We start from the raw sequence: 12500 nt of genomic DNA on the forward strand, positions 1-12500 counted from the left end.
TTGTAAGCAAGTATTATGCAGTATTAAGGTCAGACAATTCTCCTTTGCAATCATTAGATGAACTGTTACAGTATCTGAGGAAAACAATGCACACTATGCAAGAGGTGTGGGGACTACCCTTAAATCTCGCTCTTGTAACAATTCTGTGGATGAATAAACCAGAGGTTATAAGCAACATCACCACTGAAGCTGAGCTCTACTGGCAATTTTACCTTTTGTCTTGCTCAAAATTAGAGGAGCGTTTGGCAAGAAACCTGCTCACAGCTCACTTGCCACCAACTTTTTTAAAGATTCACATAAAGCGTGCCATAGAAAAACTATGTCAGGAATCATTCAAAGCATTACAAAGAGATGAAATCAATATTCCAGAATCCATCATCAATAATTTGGCTGCCTTTTGTCATAGTTTGGGATTGCCAGCCGAAGAGCTAACTGGCGCCTTCCTAAAGAAAGTGACCACTTCCCAGGGCTCCTTTCATTACAGTTTCCCTCATAAAGGGATGATGGAATTCATGGCAGCTCTGTCTTTCCCTATGAAATTGACAAACCAATGCTGGGGCCAATCTGTAAACACAGCCACACCTACAAAGATCTTTGAAATGCTTCTTGGAGGGAGTCTCCCTGAAAACCTTCACAAATATCAAAATATGCTGATACAGATGATCAGCCTATTGCATATGGGTGACGAGGACGAGATGAAGGTGTCAGAAGATGCCAAGATTGAGGCACTGGAACTCCTAGTAAGGTCGGGAGTGAACGACGAAGACTCTGTGCTAAGAGTCTTGAAGAATATCAAATGTGATCATTCTTCTTCAAGATGGATAGCACAGAGGTTCGAGTTGTTTCATGAGTACACTGAAATTGCAGATCATACAATTGATGCGTACATTGCCCTCCTTAGAGCCACAGATGCCCCTCTCCCAAACAGAGAGGAAATTAAAATCATAATAGAACTTAATGACACTGATGGGTTAGTTGAACTACAAAGGCAACTTTACCGGCATCTCATCAACCCATCAATGATAATTCTACCTAACCATTACAAAAGATATTCAGAGCCGACCGTAGAAGAGAGAGAGTCAATCAAGAATCTACTCACCAATGAGTAAGTTATTATTATTTGACAGTTATTTTGAACATTATAAAGATACATATAATAATCAAATATCTCTATAACAATACACTGGTACATGATACTACATACAAACATATGCACATGCACACACATATAGGCCTACTAATAAAGAGAGAGAGAGAGAGAGAGAGAGAGAGAGAGAGAGAGAGAGAGAACTCATAACCTTTAGTATAACAATCAACTTGAGTCTTGTAAACAATATATTTTATATTGTCAGTATCATCATTATCATCATTGTCACAATTAGACTCATAATAAGTCGGCTAAACATCAAAAAGTTCCGATTTTACTTTCTCATTTTTCGGTAATATTAATTTCCATATTTCACGAAATTATTTGTTTTAACTTTTTGTTTCCGTCATCATCATCATCATTACCATCATTATTATCATAATCATCATCATCATCAACTTGATAATAAAATTCCCAATCAAATCCAATAACTATTTCTTTTCTTTTCTTCTCTTTGGAACAGTTGTTGGGAATACATAGGCATCTGGGACCCAACGTTCCAAATCCCTCCAAATATTGAAGTACTCCAGGTCTTGTGTAAGGACCATCCCAGCCTCGACGCCTTCTGTCAATCTTTGGAAAAGGCAAAAAAGATTAGAGTTTTATGTAAGTAATAATAATATTATTTTCTCTGTTCCTTTCCTCCGAGGGACATTACAATACCTGGCCTCCTTTCCCTCATCCTCATCCTGTCATTCAGTCTGTTAATATCGTTGTTATCATTATCAATATCATTGTTAACATCATTATTATCATCATTATTACTCTATAGATGTAGAACATTATATTCAGAGGTCTCAATAAGGTTTTATTTTTTCCACAAAAAGGAAAATATTCTTTTCATCTGATTTGAATTTGATATAAAAGTTTTCAATGTTACGTTTCAATTTCTTTCTTTCCATATATTAAAAGGAAATGTCTCATTTCTATGGCGTTGGTTTAATTATTAATGATAGAAATGAATCAAAATGATCATGATTGTAATGAATAGGAAACTGATATCGGCACTAGTCATAGTCAGACGCGTCTCCTCCTGACTCCGCCCCCTTCCTGCGCTGATTGGTTCTCTACAAGGATGTGGGCGGAGTTATCTGAACGGGAGAACCAATCAGCAAAAGGAAAGTGAAAAGGTTTCGCCCAATTATATTGGGACAATTAAATGAAGCTGAGTTGTTATTGGCTGAGGTGATTTAGATGGTGCATAATGTGAGGGTTTCATGAGGAGAATGAAGAAATTCCTTATGCGAGCAGCTACAATGGTCGCTTACACACACACGCACACACACATTGACTCCCACACGCACACACAAACGCACACACATTAACGCAACCTCCCAGACATTGTTCTACTGTGTTTAGTTCTTTTGCCTCTAAATTCGTTGTTGCAGTTATTATTATTATTATTATTATTATTATTATTATTATTATTATTATTATTATTATTATTATTATTATTCCCATCTGACCTTTTCCTTTAGAATCTCAAGAAAGAAACACATAGAAAATGTTCAGTTTTGATTATCATTTTACTCAACCTTCTTCTTTTTCTTCTTCTTCTTCTTTCTTCTTCTTCTTCTTCTTCTTCTTTCTCTTCCAGATATTCGCTTCAGTGTCAACGACGTCAGCAGCGTCAGTCGCCCCATCCCTTTCTTGAAGAAGGATGCATATGTCCTTGTCATTGTCAGGGACGTCAAGGAAGAAGACATCGAGAAGGTTGGGGACATCCTTCGGACATTGCAACCACAGGATGCAAGGAGGTGAGGAGACATCATTTCTTATAAGAGAGAGAGAGAGAGAGAGAGAGAGAGAGAGAGAGAGAGAGAGAGAGAGAGAGAGCGTATTATTATCATTATATCATATTATAATATTCATTATTGAGTTTACTTAATGCTCTGAGAAAATAGGCCTATGTCCTGTCAAAATAGATATATATATATATATATATATATATATATATATATATATATATATATATATATATATATATATATATATGTGTGTGTGTGTGTGTGTGTGTGTGTGTGTGTGTGTGTGCGCGCGCGCGTGTGAAAGGGTACTATCCGTAGGCCGACAATAATAGAATGCATTGAGGGAAGTTGGAATTCCTCGTTGCTCTCTCTTTTTTTATTCTATTATTGGGAACACACACACACTCCCTCAGTCACCCTCCCGCTCTCTCTCTCTCTCTCCATTGGTATTTGTGTGTGTGTGCGTGTGTGCGTGTATGTGTCTGAATGCACATGTCCATCTTAACGAAACAAGATAACAATAAAAGCATAAAATAATGAATAAATGTGGATGACATCATTTCCTTTCTTCTTTTCATTTCATTTCATCCCATTTTATTACTTTCCTTCTTCTTCCCAACAGATCGTTCTGGTAAATCCGGTTTCCTCTGTGTTCCCTGGGGAGGACGAGGAGCCCTGAGGTCATCCTCAGACTCCTCGCCTCCTTGAAGGGAGTCAGGGTGAGAACCAACATCGTGTTCCCAAAAGAAGAACTACCAGATGACGAAGCTTTACTTGAAGAGATGGATCTTAAGGCAAAGGAATCCACCGGATGTGTTGGTGTTCAATGGTGAGTTTGTTACTTCTTTTTATACTTCTTCTTCTTCTTCATAGGTGTTGTACGATCTCTCTCTCTCTCTCTCTCTCTCTCTCTCTCTCTCTCTCTTCCACCAACGTTCCAAACCTTTCAGTAGGTGATGAACCAGGATAAATAAACTGTATTCACTATAGGCCTAGTTTCAAAATTATATTTCTTAAAGAATTGGCTTTTGTTTTTTTATTATTAGTTATTATTTTTAAGAAGATATATATGTATATGTATATATATATATATATATATATATATATATATATATATATATATATATATATATATATATATATATGTATGTATGTATATATAAATACAGAGAGAGAGAGAGAGAGAGAGAGAGAGAGAGAGAGAGAGAGAGAGAGAGAGAGAGAGTTATGTATAACAATTTCCATCACATTATTATATCCATTTATTCTGATTATTCTGTAAAATCATCTAATTATGTGTGTTTGCACCTCAGTATTTCATGTTCCCTTCAAATATCTCCTCACAGCCTTCAACTCTCATCATATTCCTCTTCTGCCTTTCCTTCATTATCATTATTACTCTATTTTGTTTGTTTTTTTTCATTGCATTTATCCAAAATCTTTTTCTTAATGGTGTTGTCTATTTTGCTCGTCAGGCATGGTTAAAGTTGATAAAAATCGCTGGGAAGAAGAAGAAGAAGGAGAAGAAGAAGAAGGAGAAGAAGATGTTCATCAGAGTTATTTCTTCAGTTACCAAATTCTAATTCATAATCACTGTTCCTCATTAAATGGTCAAAATAGTGTTACAATACCAATAAGGGATTCATGGTAATCTACCTTTCTATAATGATTAGATTATAAAATTCACTTTCAGATTATAAAGGTGATTTCTGTAAAGGATTCTGATATGTGACATTGAAAAGAGGCGACGTAAATTGTGTTGTCCAGGGAACATGGTAAGGAGAAGATTTGCCTTCTGCCACCAAGATATAAAAAAACTGTTTCAAATCTACTTTTATAACTTGTACGGCTGCTCGCTATGGGCAAACTATACGCGTGAATCGATGAGATGTATCACAGTCCTTCACAATGATATCCTAAGACGCCTCACTAATACCCCGAGGTACCATTCAGCTCCAGTGATGTTTGTTGAAAATAGACTGGATAAATTAAAAACCGTCATTCGACACTCTATAGTAAGTCTCACCTCCCGTTCTAGTGAAAATCCCCTAATTCAAAATGTGCTTGCAAGTGCTGCTAGAATAAAATCCAAAATGTGGGAAACCTGGAATAGGGAAGCGTCAGTGCAATGAATTGTATTTACTAATCTCTGTTGTTGTGGCTATGCAAAATCTTCATCACTAAATAACATTGGAATAATATCCAGTAATGGTGTGATAAAGTGTTTTATTATATTATATCTATGCTGTCTGGAAGTCCTGCTGTTATCATCATTATTATTAAGCAATAATGCTATTATGATTTTATTACCCAGACCTTAGAACTCTGGGATCAACCTGCTAATTGATGTTTGTACTGTATCACCGATAATATTGCATATTTTATCTTTCTTACTGATGTCATAAATGTAAGATCACTGTACCTCTATTGTAATTCTGTACATGGCTTTTGCTGATATAAAGATTATTATTATTATTATTACTATATATGTATATATATATATATATATATATATATATATATATATATATATATATATATATATGTGTGTGTGTGTGTGTGTGTGTGTGTGTGTGTGTGCACGTGTGTGTGGGGGGAGTGCGTTTGTATTTGTTTAATCATGTCCCAGACATCTACTTGATAATAAAAAAATGTTAGGGAAAGTTCAATGTCTTTTCATAAAAACCTATTTTTAGGAAACTTTTATTATTATGTTTATTGTTATATTCATTCTCCTGTTGGTTCTATTCACTTATATCTATTCTTAGAACTTTACTTTTGTTAAATCATTTCAATCATGTTAAATCATTATATCTTGTCATATTCTTAGCAAAATGCTGCAAGACTTGAATGTACTAATATTCACTTTAAAAATTGTCTAACATCTATTCATGACAATCAAGTCATACTGATGATATTAGAGGCGATGGTAGGTAATAAGTAACAGTGGAAATCATCAAAAATAAATCTCTGAATGAAACAAATTTTGTTTTCATCACCTTTAACATTATATTTTTCAATATTAGCCTACATTGATAATGTCTTCTGAAATGTCCCTAATCTTCCCTCAAAGCTCTGGACGGAATCTGTAAGCATAAGCTCTTCAGCAAGAAGTCTCACTCTCTCTCTCTCTCTCTCTCTCTCTCTCTCTCTCTCTCTCTCTCTCTCTCTCTCTCTCTATGGAGGGGAATGAAGACAACAATCCTACCTAAGTCCTTCAAAGGACTCATATCATGCAACAAAAGAGAAATGAGAAAAAGGGATCTTAAAACTTTTCAGACGGGTGAGTTCATTGTGAAATCTCTTGTTCTGTATTTGATTAGTTTGAACATTGAAGTAAACTTATTAGAAAGTATAACTTTTTCTGTAAACTTACATGTTAAAATGGACCAGTTTTTTCTGCTAAGGAATCATATTATTATAGGAAATCAATTTAGCTTTGCAATTAAGGATCAAAGTAAAGGATTATCACACTAAGCTTTTTATTGCAAAGATTTGATCTTTTGTAAAACGCCTGAACTTGTAATGGCCTCATATGTTGATGCTATTTCTTATTGCAGATCATATGAACTGGTAGAACAGAAGACTGACTGACTGACTGATGCACAGGGATACAGTTCCTCGTCATCTGTTGGACCTAAGAGAAGCTGACATGTTAGGCCAGCGTCCGTCCGACCCATGAAGTGAAATTCTTATCAGAAAATGAAGTAAGGCAGAACTGAAGCTGACTTCAGAGAAGAGAATAATAAGATGAGGTAAGATTTTCAGGGTAAGAATTTTCAGTTACTGTTCTTCATGGATTGTATGAAATGGGTATGATAAGGAGTTACTTCTTTTAATCAATTGAATGATAATGTAAGATTTGTAGTTACTGCTCTTAATAAAAGGAACAGAAAGAGTTATATTGGGAATTACTATTTTAATAAACTGAATGAGAAGATTAACATTAATATTCATTTCTCTTATTCATGTTGAACATAAATTTCAAAAAGTATTTATGCGATTAGACTTATCTTAGAATATTTTTTATTTTTTTTACACAATGAGATATAAGATTTGGCTCTGTAAATTTTTTAGGTATTAATTGTAAAAGGTACCTACTTATAATAGTTTTAAGGCATTGCATTTATTTCACCAATTCATCATTGACCATTATGTAAGAGGCATTTGATAATTATGTTTACCTAAATAAATTTTTGTATGTTTATTTTAGGTTTACCAGGAAATGATTAAGTGACGAGCTTCTCTTTGGAAATTCCTCCCTCTCCTCTAATGGTGCTTTCAATATGTCTCTGCACTCACGGAGTCCTTCCTCACAAAAACCTGAGCTAGAATGTCAGAGGCTCGGATCGACAAGGGAAACTCAAAACGAGGTCTGTTGGAATAGGGTTCCTGACATACTCTGTATGTAGCACCTCTCCTCACCTCGGTCTTTTATTTTTGGAGTTTGGACACTGCATCCAGCCAGCATCTGAGTACAGAGCTTCTCTTGAAGAGTTTCTGGACATTATCTGCATTCCAAAACCAGAATATGACATCAGGGAGCAGCACCAACACAGGTCTTCAAAGCTCATCTCGCATTGATGGCGGTAATTAGCAGACTCAGTCATTCCTTAACTTTGACCTTCTCTAGAGTAATCTTCTTCCTCTTCTTTGTATAGAGACTCTTTTCTACAACTCCTTTATTTTACTCATTTTTTTTATCAGACAATTTGGTCAATACAAAATTATACTCATCAGAAGTATATCATTTTCCATGAACTTATATCATGCATTTAATAATATATAATACTGAATAGATCTGAGCTGCTACTACATATTCTTATTAATTTAACTGATCCATTTTGTTTTGCAATAAAATATCAGAGTGAAAGTATATCACAACATGATTTCTATTGCAGACATTCTATCTTTTGTATAGCACTTAAACATTGTAATGCGCTCGTATGTTGATGCTATTTCCTTTTTACAGATCAGATGAACTGGTAGAACTGAACATTAACTGACTGACTGACTGACTTACTTACTGACTGACTGACTGGTGCACAGGGATATTGACCACTGTCATCTGTTGGACTCAAGAGAAGCTGATATGTTAGAGCAGCGTCAGTCAGACCCATTTAGTCAGCCTCTGGTGAGAGGAAAAGTAACACAGAACCGAGACGAACTTTGGAGAAGAGACAAAAAAGATGAGGTGAGATTTTAAGGAATAACAAATTTTGGAGTTACTACTCTTAATGAATTGAAGGAAAAAAATCTGAGTTTATTGTTCTTAATAAATTAAATGCAATGAGTAAAGATACTTTCCTGTCGATAACTTTTGCAAAAGTTTTCTATATTGTCACTTTATTGATACTATCATTATTTATGATAAATATATATTTCTTTGATAATTTACTATATCAGACGTATATTAGAACATTTTTAAGATTCCAGTACTGTCTTATATTTAATTTGATATTATTTTTCCTCTTCCTTTTAGTGGGAAGTAAAACTTAATTTTATTAGGAGAAACAAACAAAGGTGAAAGAGATTGGATGTCTCTCTTCGGCAGCACAGACAGACAGAAACACAGACAGACAGATAAGCAGCAAGGAACAGACAAGTAATGTTGAACAAGTATTCTACTCCTTTTGTTCTCCAAAATGTCTTCAAATAATTTCCCATTGAAGTCTTTTATCTGTTTTGTCCTAAATTACTTTGTTATTTCTGAATCACAAAAATAAGTAAAGATTAACTTAGGGGGACAATTTGAGGGTTATAGTATTTATGCTCGGATTTAAATGACATTTTATACACACATTAAGTGCCTTACAGTAAAGCTTCTCCCCAAATTTTATTACTATAGCTTTTTAATTTTTTGAGTTAATGGAGTTGTTTTGAAAAAAATTATGTTTTTTTTTTTGCAATTTTCAAAGGAATACAACTCAAAAACTATAAGGAATATAAAATTCAAATTCAAATCGCTTATTATATGCATTAAACGGAAAAAAGATATCTTAACACATTTTTGAAAGAAATCACGCTTCATTTTTTTTTAATTTTTGAAAAACACTCAAAATTTTGGAAACTTTTTCATAAAACATATTATGAGCAAAAAAAATAATAAAAACTCTATGTAGGCCATATTTTTTATACATGCATTAGAAGTATTTTGCATTTAACAAAACTGTTTTATCTTTATAAATAACCGAGTTCTATAACTTTAAAGTTAAAAAAACAAGTTTTGAGATAATCGCAGTTAAAGATTAAATGTTGTAAATTTCATTTCTTTTATCCATTTTTTCCTCTAATGTGTTCTAATTAATGTTTTATTGGTAATTTATGTTGTTTCCTATGATGTGTAACCTTAAAATGTAGAAATAAGATAAAAATGATAAGAATAAATCATGATGAGCCCCAACCTTATAGAAGGATTGCTGGTACCCAGTCCCCTCCCACCCACCTAGCTCGTGTTTAGTATACTCTTAGGTGATAATATGTATCTGAAGGGTATCATTTGGCACCACCAGACTCTTTGTAGCTGGGTTTGCAATCTAAAACGCCCCAGCTTCATAATCATTATGATTATATACCTAAACAATATGGGAAAACCAGACGAAACCAGACATACACCATTCCTCACTCGTGTTTCAAGGCTACTGGCGGCTGTAGGGAGAACGCCAAGAGCACAGTTCTAGCTCATGCTGCCGGCAGAAGGGAAAAAGCTTGTACTATCACCAAAAACAAACAGACTGAAAATATTTAAATTTTTTGCTGAGATATTGATATCTGAAGTAAAGAGGTAAAATTACACCACCTGTCAGCTGCAGTTGGGCATTTAAATCCACGAGTATTACGCAATTAAAGGTCCGTGCGCCTGGCACCGATGCGTAACCACGGCAACCGACTTCGGGAATGCGTTTGAGAGGGGTATTTCATCATTATAAGACAATAAAAAAAATTCCCATTTTTCATCATATAACCCTGAGATTGTCCCCTTAGGGTTTTCAATCATTCAACTTTTGTCTTTGGAAACTACCTGGAAAAATCACCTCTTCTGAATAGTTTCATTATATGGATTCTACTTACCTAATTTGTCTTCTGTCATTGGGCAAGATGCATTAAATCTATTTTTTTCTTTTTTACAAAAGATTAATTCTTTTTCTATTGCATGTTTTCAGTAGAATTATCTGTTAAGCTTCTTTTGGGAAATTCCACCATTTCTTCAAATGGCACCTAAATCAGCCCTCTGGTGAGAGGTCATGCTTATACGACAGCTTTTCATGGTTTTTATTTTGGAGTCTGGGCAGTCTGCATCAAGCCAGTACTTGGGCAGGAGTGGAGAGTTTTTAAGGCCTTTTTGAAACTTTTTTGCTATAGGCTGCAAAAACTACAAGAGCCTCTGCATAGCCGGAAGGGTTCGGCAATGTACCTAAAAAACAGACATTATCTGCATTCTGGAAATAGAGTCTGACCTCAGGGAAAAGCAGGTCATCTCTCAAAGTGTTAATTCCTTTACTTTTCGTCTCGGATCGATGTCGGTGAGTACCAGACACAGCCATTTCTTTACTTTGTCCTTCTCTAGAGTCCTCTTCCTCTTCTTTGCACAGAGCCTCCTCTCTATATTTTTCTTAAGATTTATTGCTGAATGATTTGGTCGATGCATAATTAATATTTCTCTTTTTCCCTTATTCTGACAAATTCAAGAATGAAAACGGAAAGATACGATCCGTTTTGAGGATCCGTTCTTTCAATTGCTATTTTATATACTTCATGAGAAGTTTTTAATATCAGCTTCATTTAATTGCAGATTCACATGATCAAAGAAGAGTAGTCTAATCTCCTTAAGAAGCAAGACATGGACATCTTCTTCCCAGCAAATCATCTGGAATCCACTTAGGTGATTAGATCCTCTTGGTTGATCAGAACTGAAAAGAACTCACTACTCTATCTCCTGTTTAATCACAATCTTCAGGTGAGTACCATTAGAGCTTTGCTTTTGATCAGCAGCACACAAGTGAAACGACCTTAATAATGGATTAAGGGTAGATGTAATAGATTCAAGGGATTACCCAGGAAGCAAAATTATATTCATATAATTACAAGGAAGTATAATGAAAACAAAATACTCTTTATTTCATTACTAGCACATTCACACTCTCCATAATAAAATGAGTTAATATGTAAAGATATAAAGACGACCTTCCTATATGTAAATTTGCTACTATACAGATATGATTACTCTCAACATTAACTTATAGCAATATCTTTAGCAAGAATCTTTTTTACTCTGGCTGACATAAAAATTGTGAATTAATCTTTTATGAAACATTCACATATTTTAGTTTCTCTTCCCAAAGTGGAAGATGAAATTAATGAAACCCTGGAGCATATCCCTCATGATGATGGTGGCCCAAAGTACATGGTGAGCAGTGAACTCGAATACTTGACTCTTTTTAGAATTTTATCACTTATTTCCAGGAATAAAGAACATGCATTTTGGTACAGAACCAGCACATCAGTGTACATTTCACACCTTTCTCCAGTCTGCTTTTCTGTCTACCTGTACGTGCACAATCTCAACAAGAGGTCTTCAGGTCTTCTCCAATCATGTATCATTCCACATGCTCTTCACAGGAGTTTCACTTCCACTACTCATATTATTTTCTGCTCGTCTCTACATCCAGTCCATTCTGTAGAGCTGTGCACTCCTGTTGTCATGGTTAACCTATTTCCTAAACAACTCTTATAACCCATATAAACACTTTCCTAAAATCCATAAACTTTGTAATAACTTTTGATTCCTTCTTAAAGAAAATATCAATCGTCTCAACCTAACATCCTGTTTCTTTCCACAGGAATCTGATTCTAAGTGAGGAAAGTCCACAACAGTACATTGTCAGATTCTGATAACTAACCGCAGCTAAGGGGACCGTCCGCCATGTCTTAAAGGCTGATAGAGGCCAAGGTTTATAGTGCCTAAGGAATGTGGTCCTGTAGTATGAGGCTCTCCACCTGCAGACTCCTGTCCTAAGCCTTCCAACTCTGTCTATGCCCTTCATTTCCTACCGGCTCGATGGGTTAATTGTGGGTGAGCAAGGAAGCCAGTGCCAATTCTACCTTAATCCAAAGTACTATCTATTTGATTATTCCCTTTTATTTGGTGAAATTTACAATCTGAAAATTTGTTAGAGAATTAGAAATTTAATATATTTCTTCACTGGTACCAGAACACAAGAAATTTTCCTTAACAATTTATCTTTTTTTTTCAGAATATCTTAGGGCTGTATAATCTTTTTGTTATAATATTATATCAAAGTTTTACCAGGAATGATATTTTTTTTGGTTGATACCTACTGTATTCATGGCCCTTATGGAATGTATTTTTCATCATATACTATACTTATTCCTTTACACGAAATCGTACTTTTACTTGATATATATCAGTGCCCATAAACTGGATACCCATCTATGACATAATTTAAATGTACTGTGTTTTTTTAAGGTTTACCAATTCATGACACAATTTGAATGTAATGTTTTTACACTGTATACCCAATTACGATATACTTAGAATGTATTATATTTCATACTGTATGCCCATTCAGGACATGAATTGAATG

The 12500-nt window shown here is 34.7% G+C and overlaps 1 protein-coding gene and 1 long non-coding RNA gene across 2 annotated transcripts in view; both read left to right on the plus strand.

Moving 5' to 3' along the window:
- Positions 1–1109, plus strand: part of LOC137633741 (uncharacterized) — an 8126-nt gene extending 7017 nt beyond the window's left edge. Inside the window, exon 2 of the mRNA XM_068365987.1 lies at positions 1–1109. This exon is cut by the window's left edge and continues 1313 nt beyond it. Within this exon, the coding sequence (XP_068222088.1) occupies positions 1–1109 (1109 nt within the window).
- A 516-nt stretch (positions 1110–1625) lies between these two features.
- Positions 1626–3700, plus strand: LOC137633565 (uncharacterized). Its single transcript, XR_011042275.1, has 3 exons — positions 1626–1753; positions 2745–2904; positions 3518–3700. It is a non-coding gene; the product is annotated as an uncharacterized lncRNA (long non-coding RNA).
- The last annotated feature ends 8800 nt before the right edge of the window (positions 3701–12500 follow it).

The sequence above is a fragment of the Palaemon carinicauda genome, chromosome 43 (assembly GCF_036898095.1).
Source record: "Palaemon carinicauda isolate YSFRI2023 chromosome 43, ASM3689809v2, whole genome shotgun sequence".
Taxonomy (NCBI): domain Eukaryota; kingdom Metazoa; phylum Arthropoda; class Malacostraca; order Decapoda; family Palaemonidae; genus Palaemon; species Palaemon carinicauda.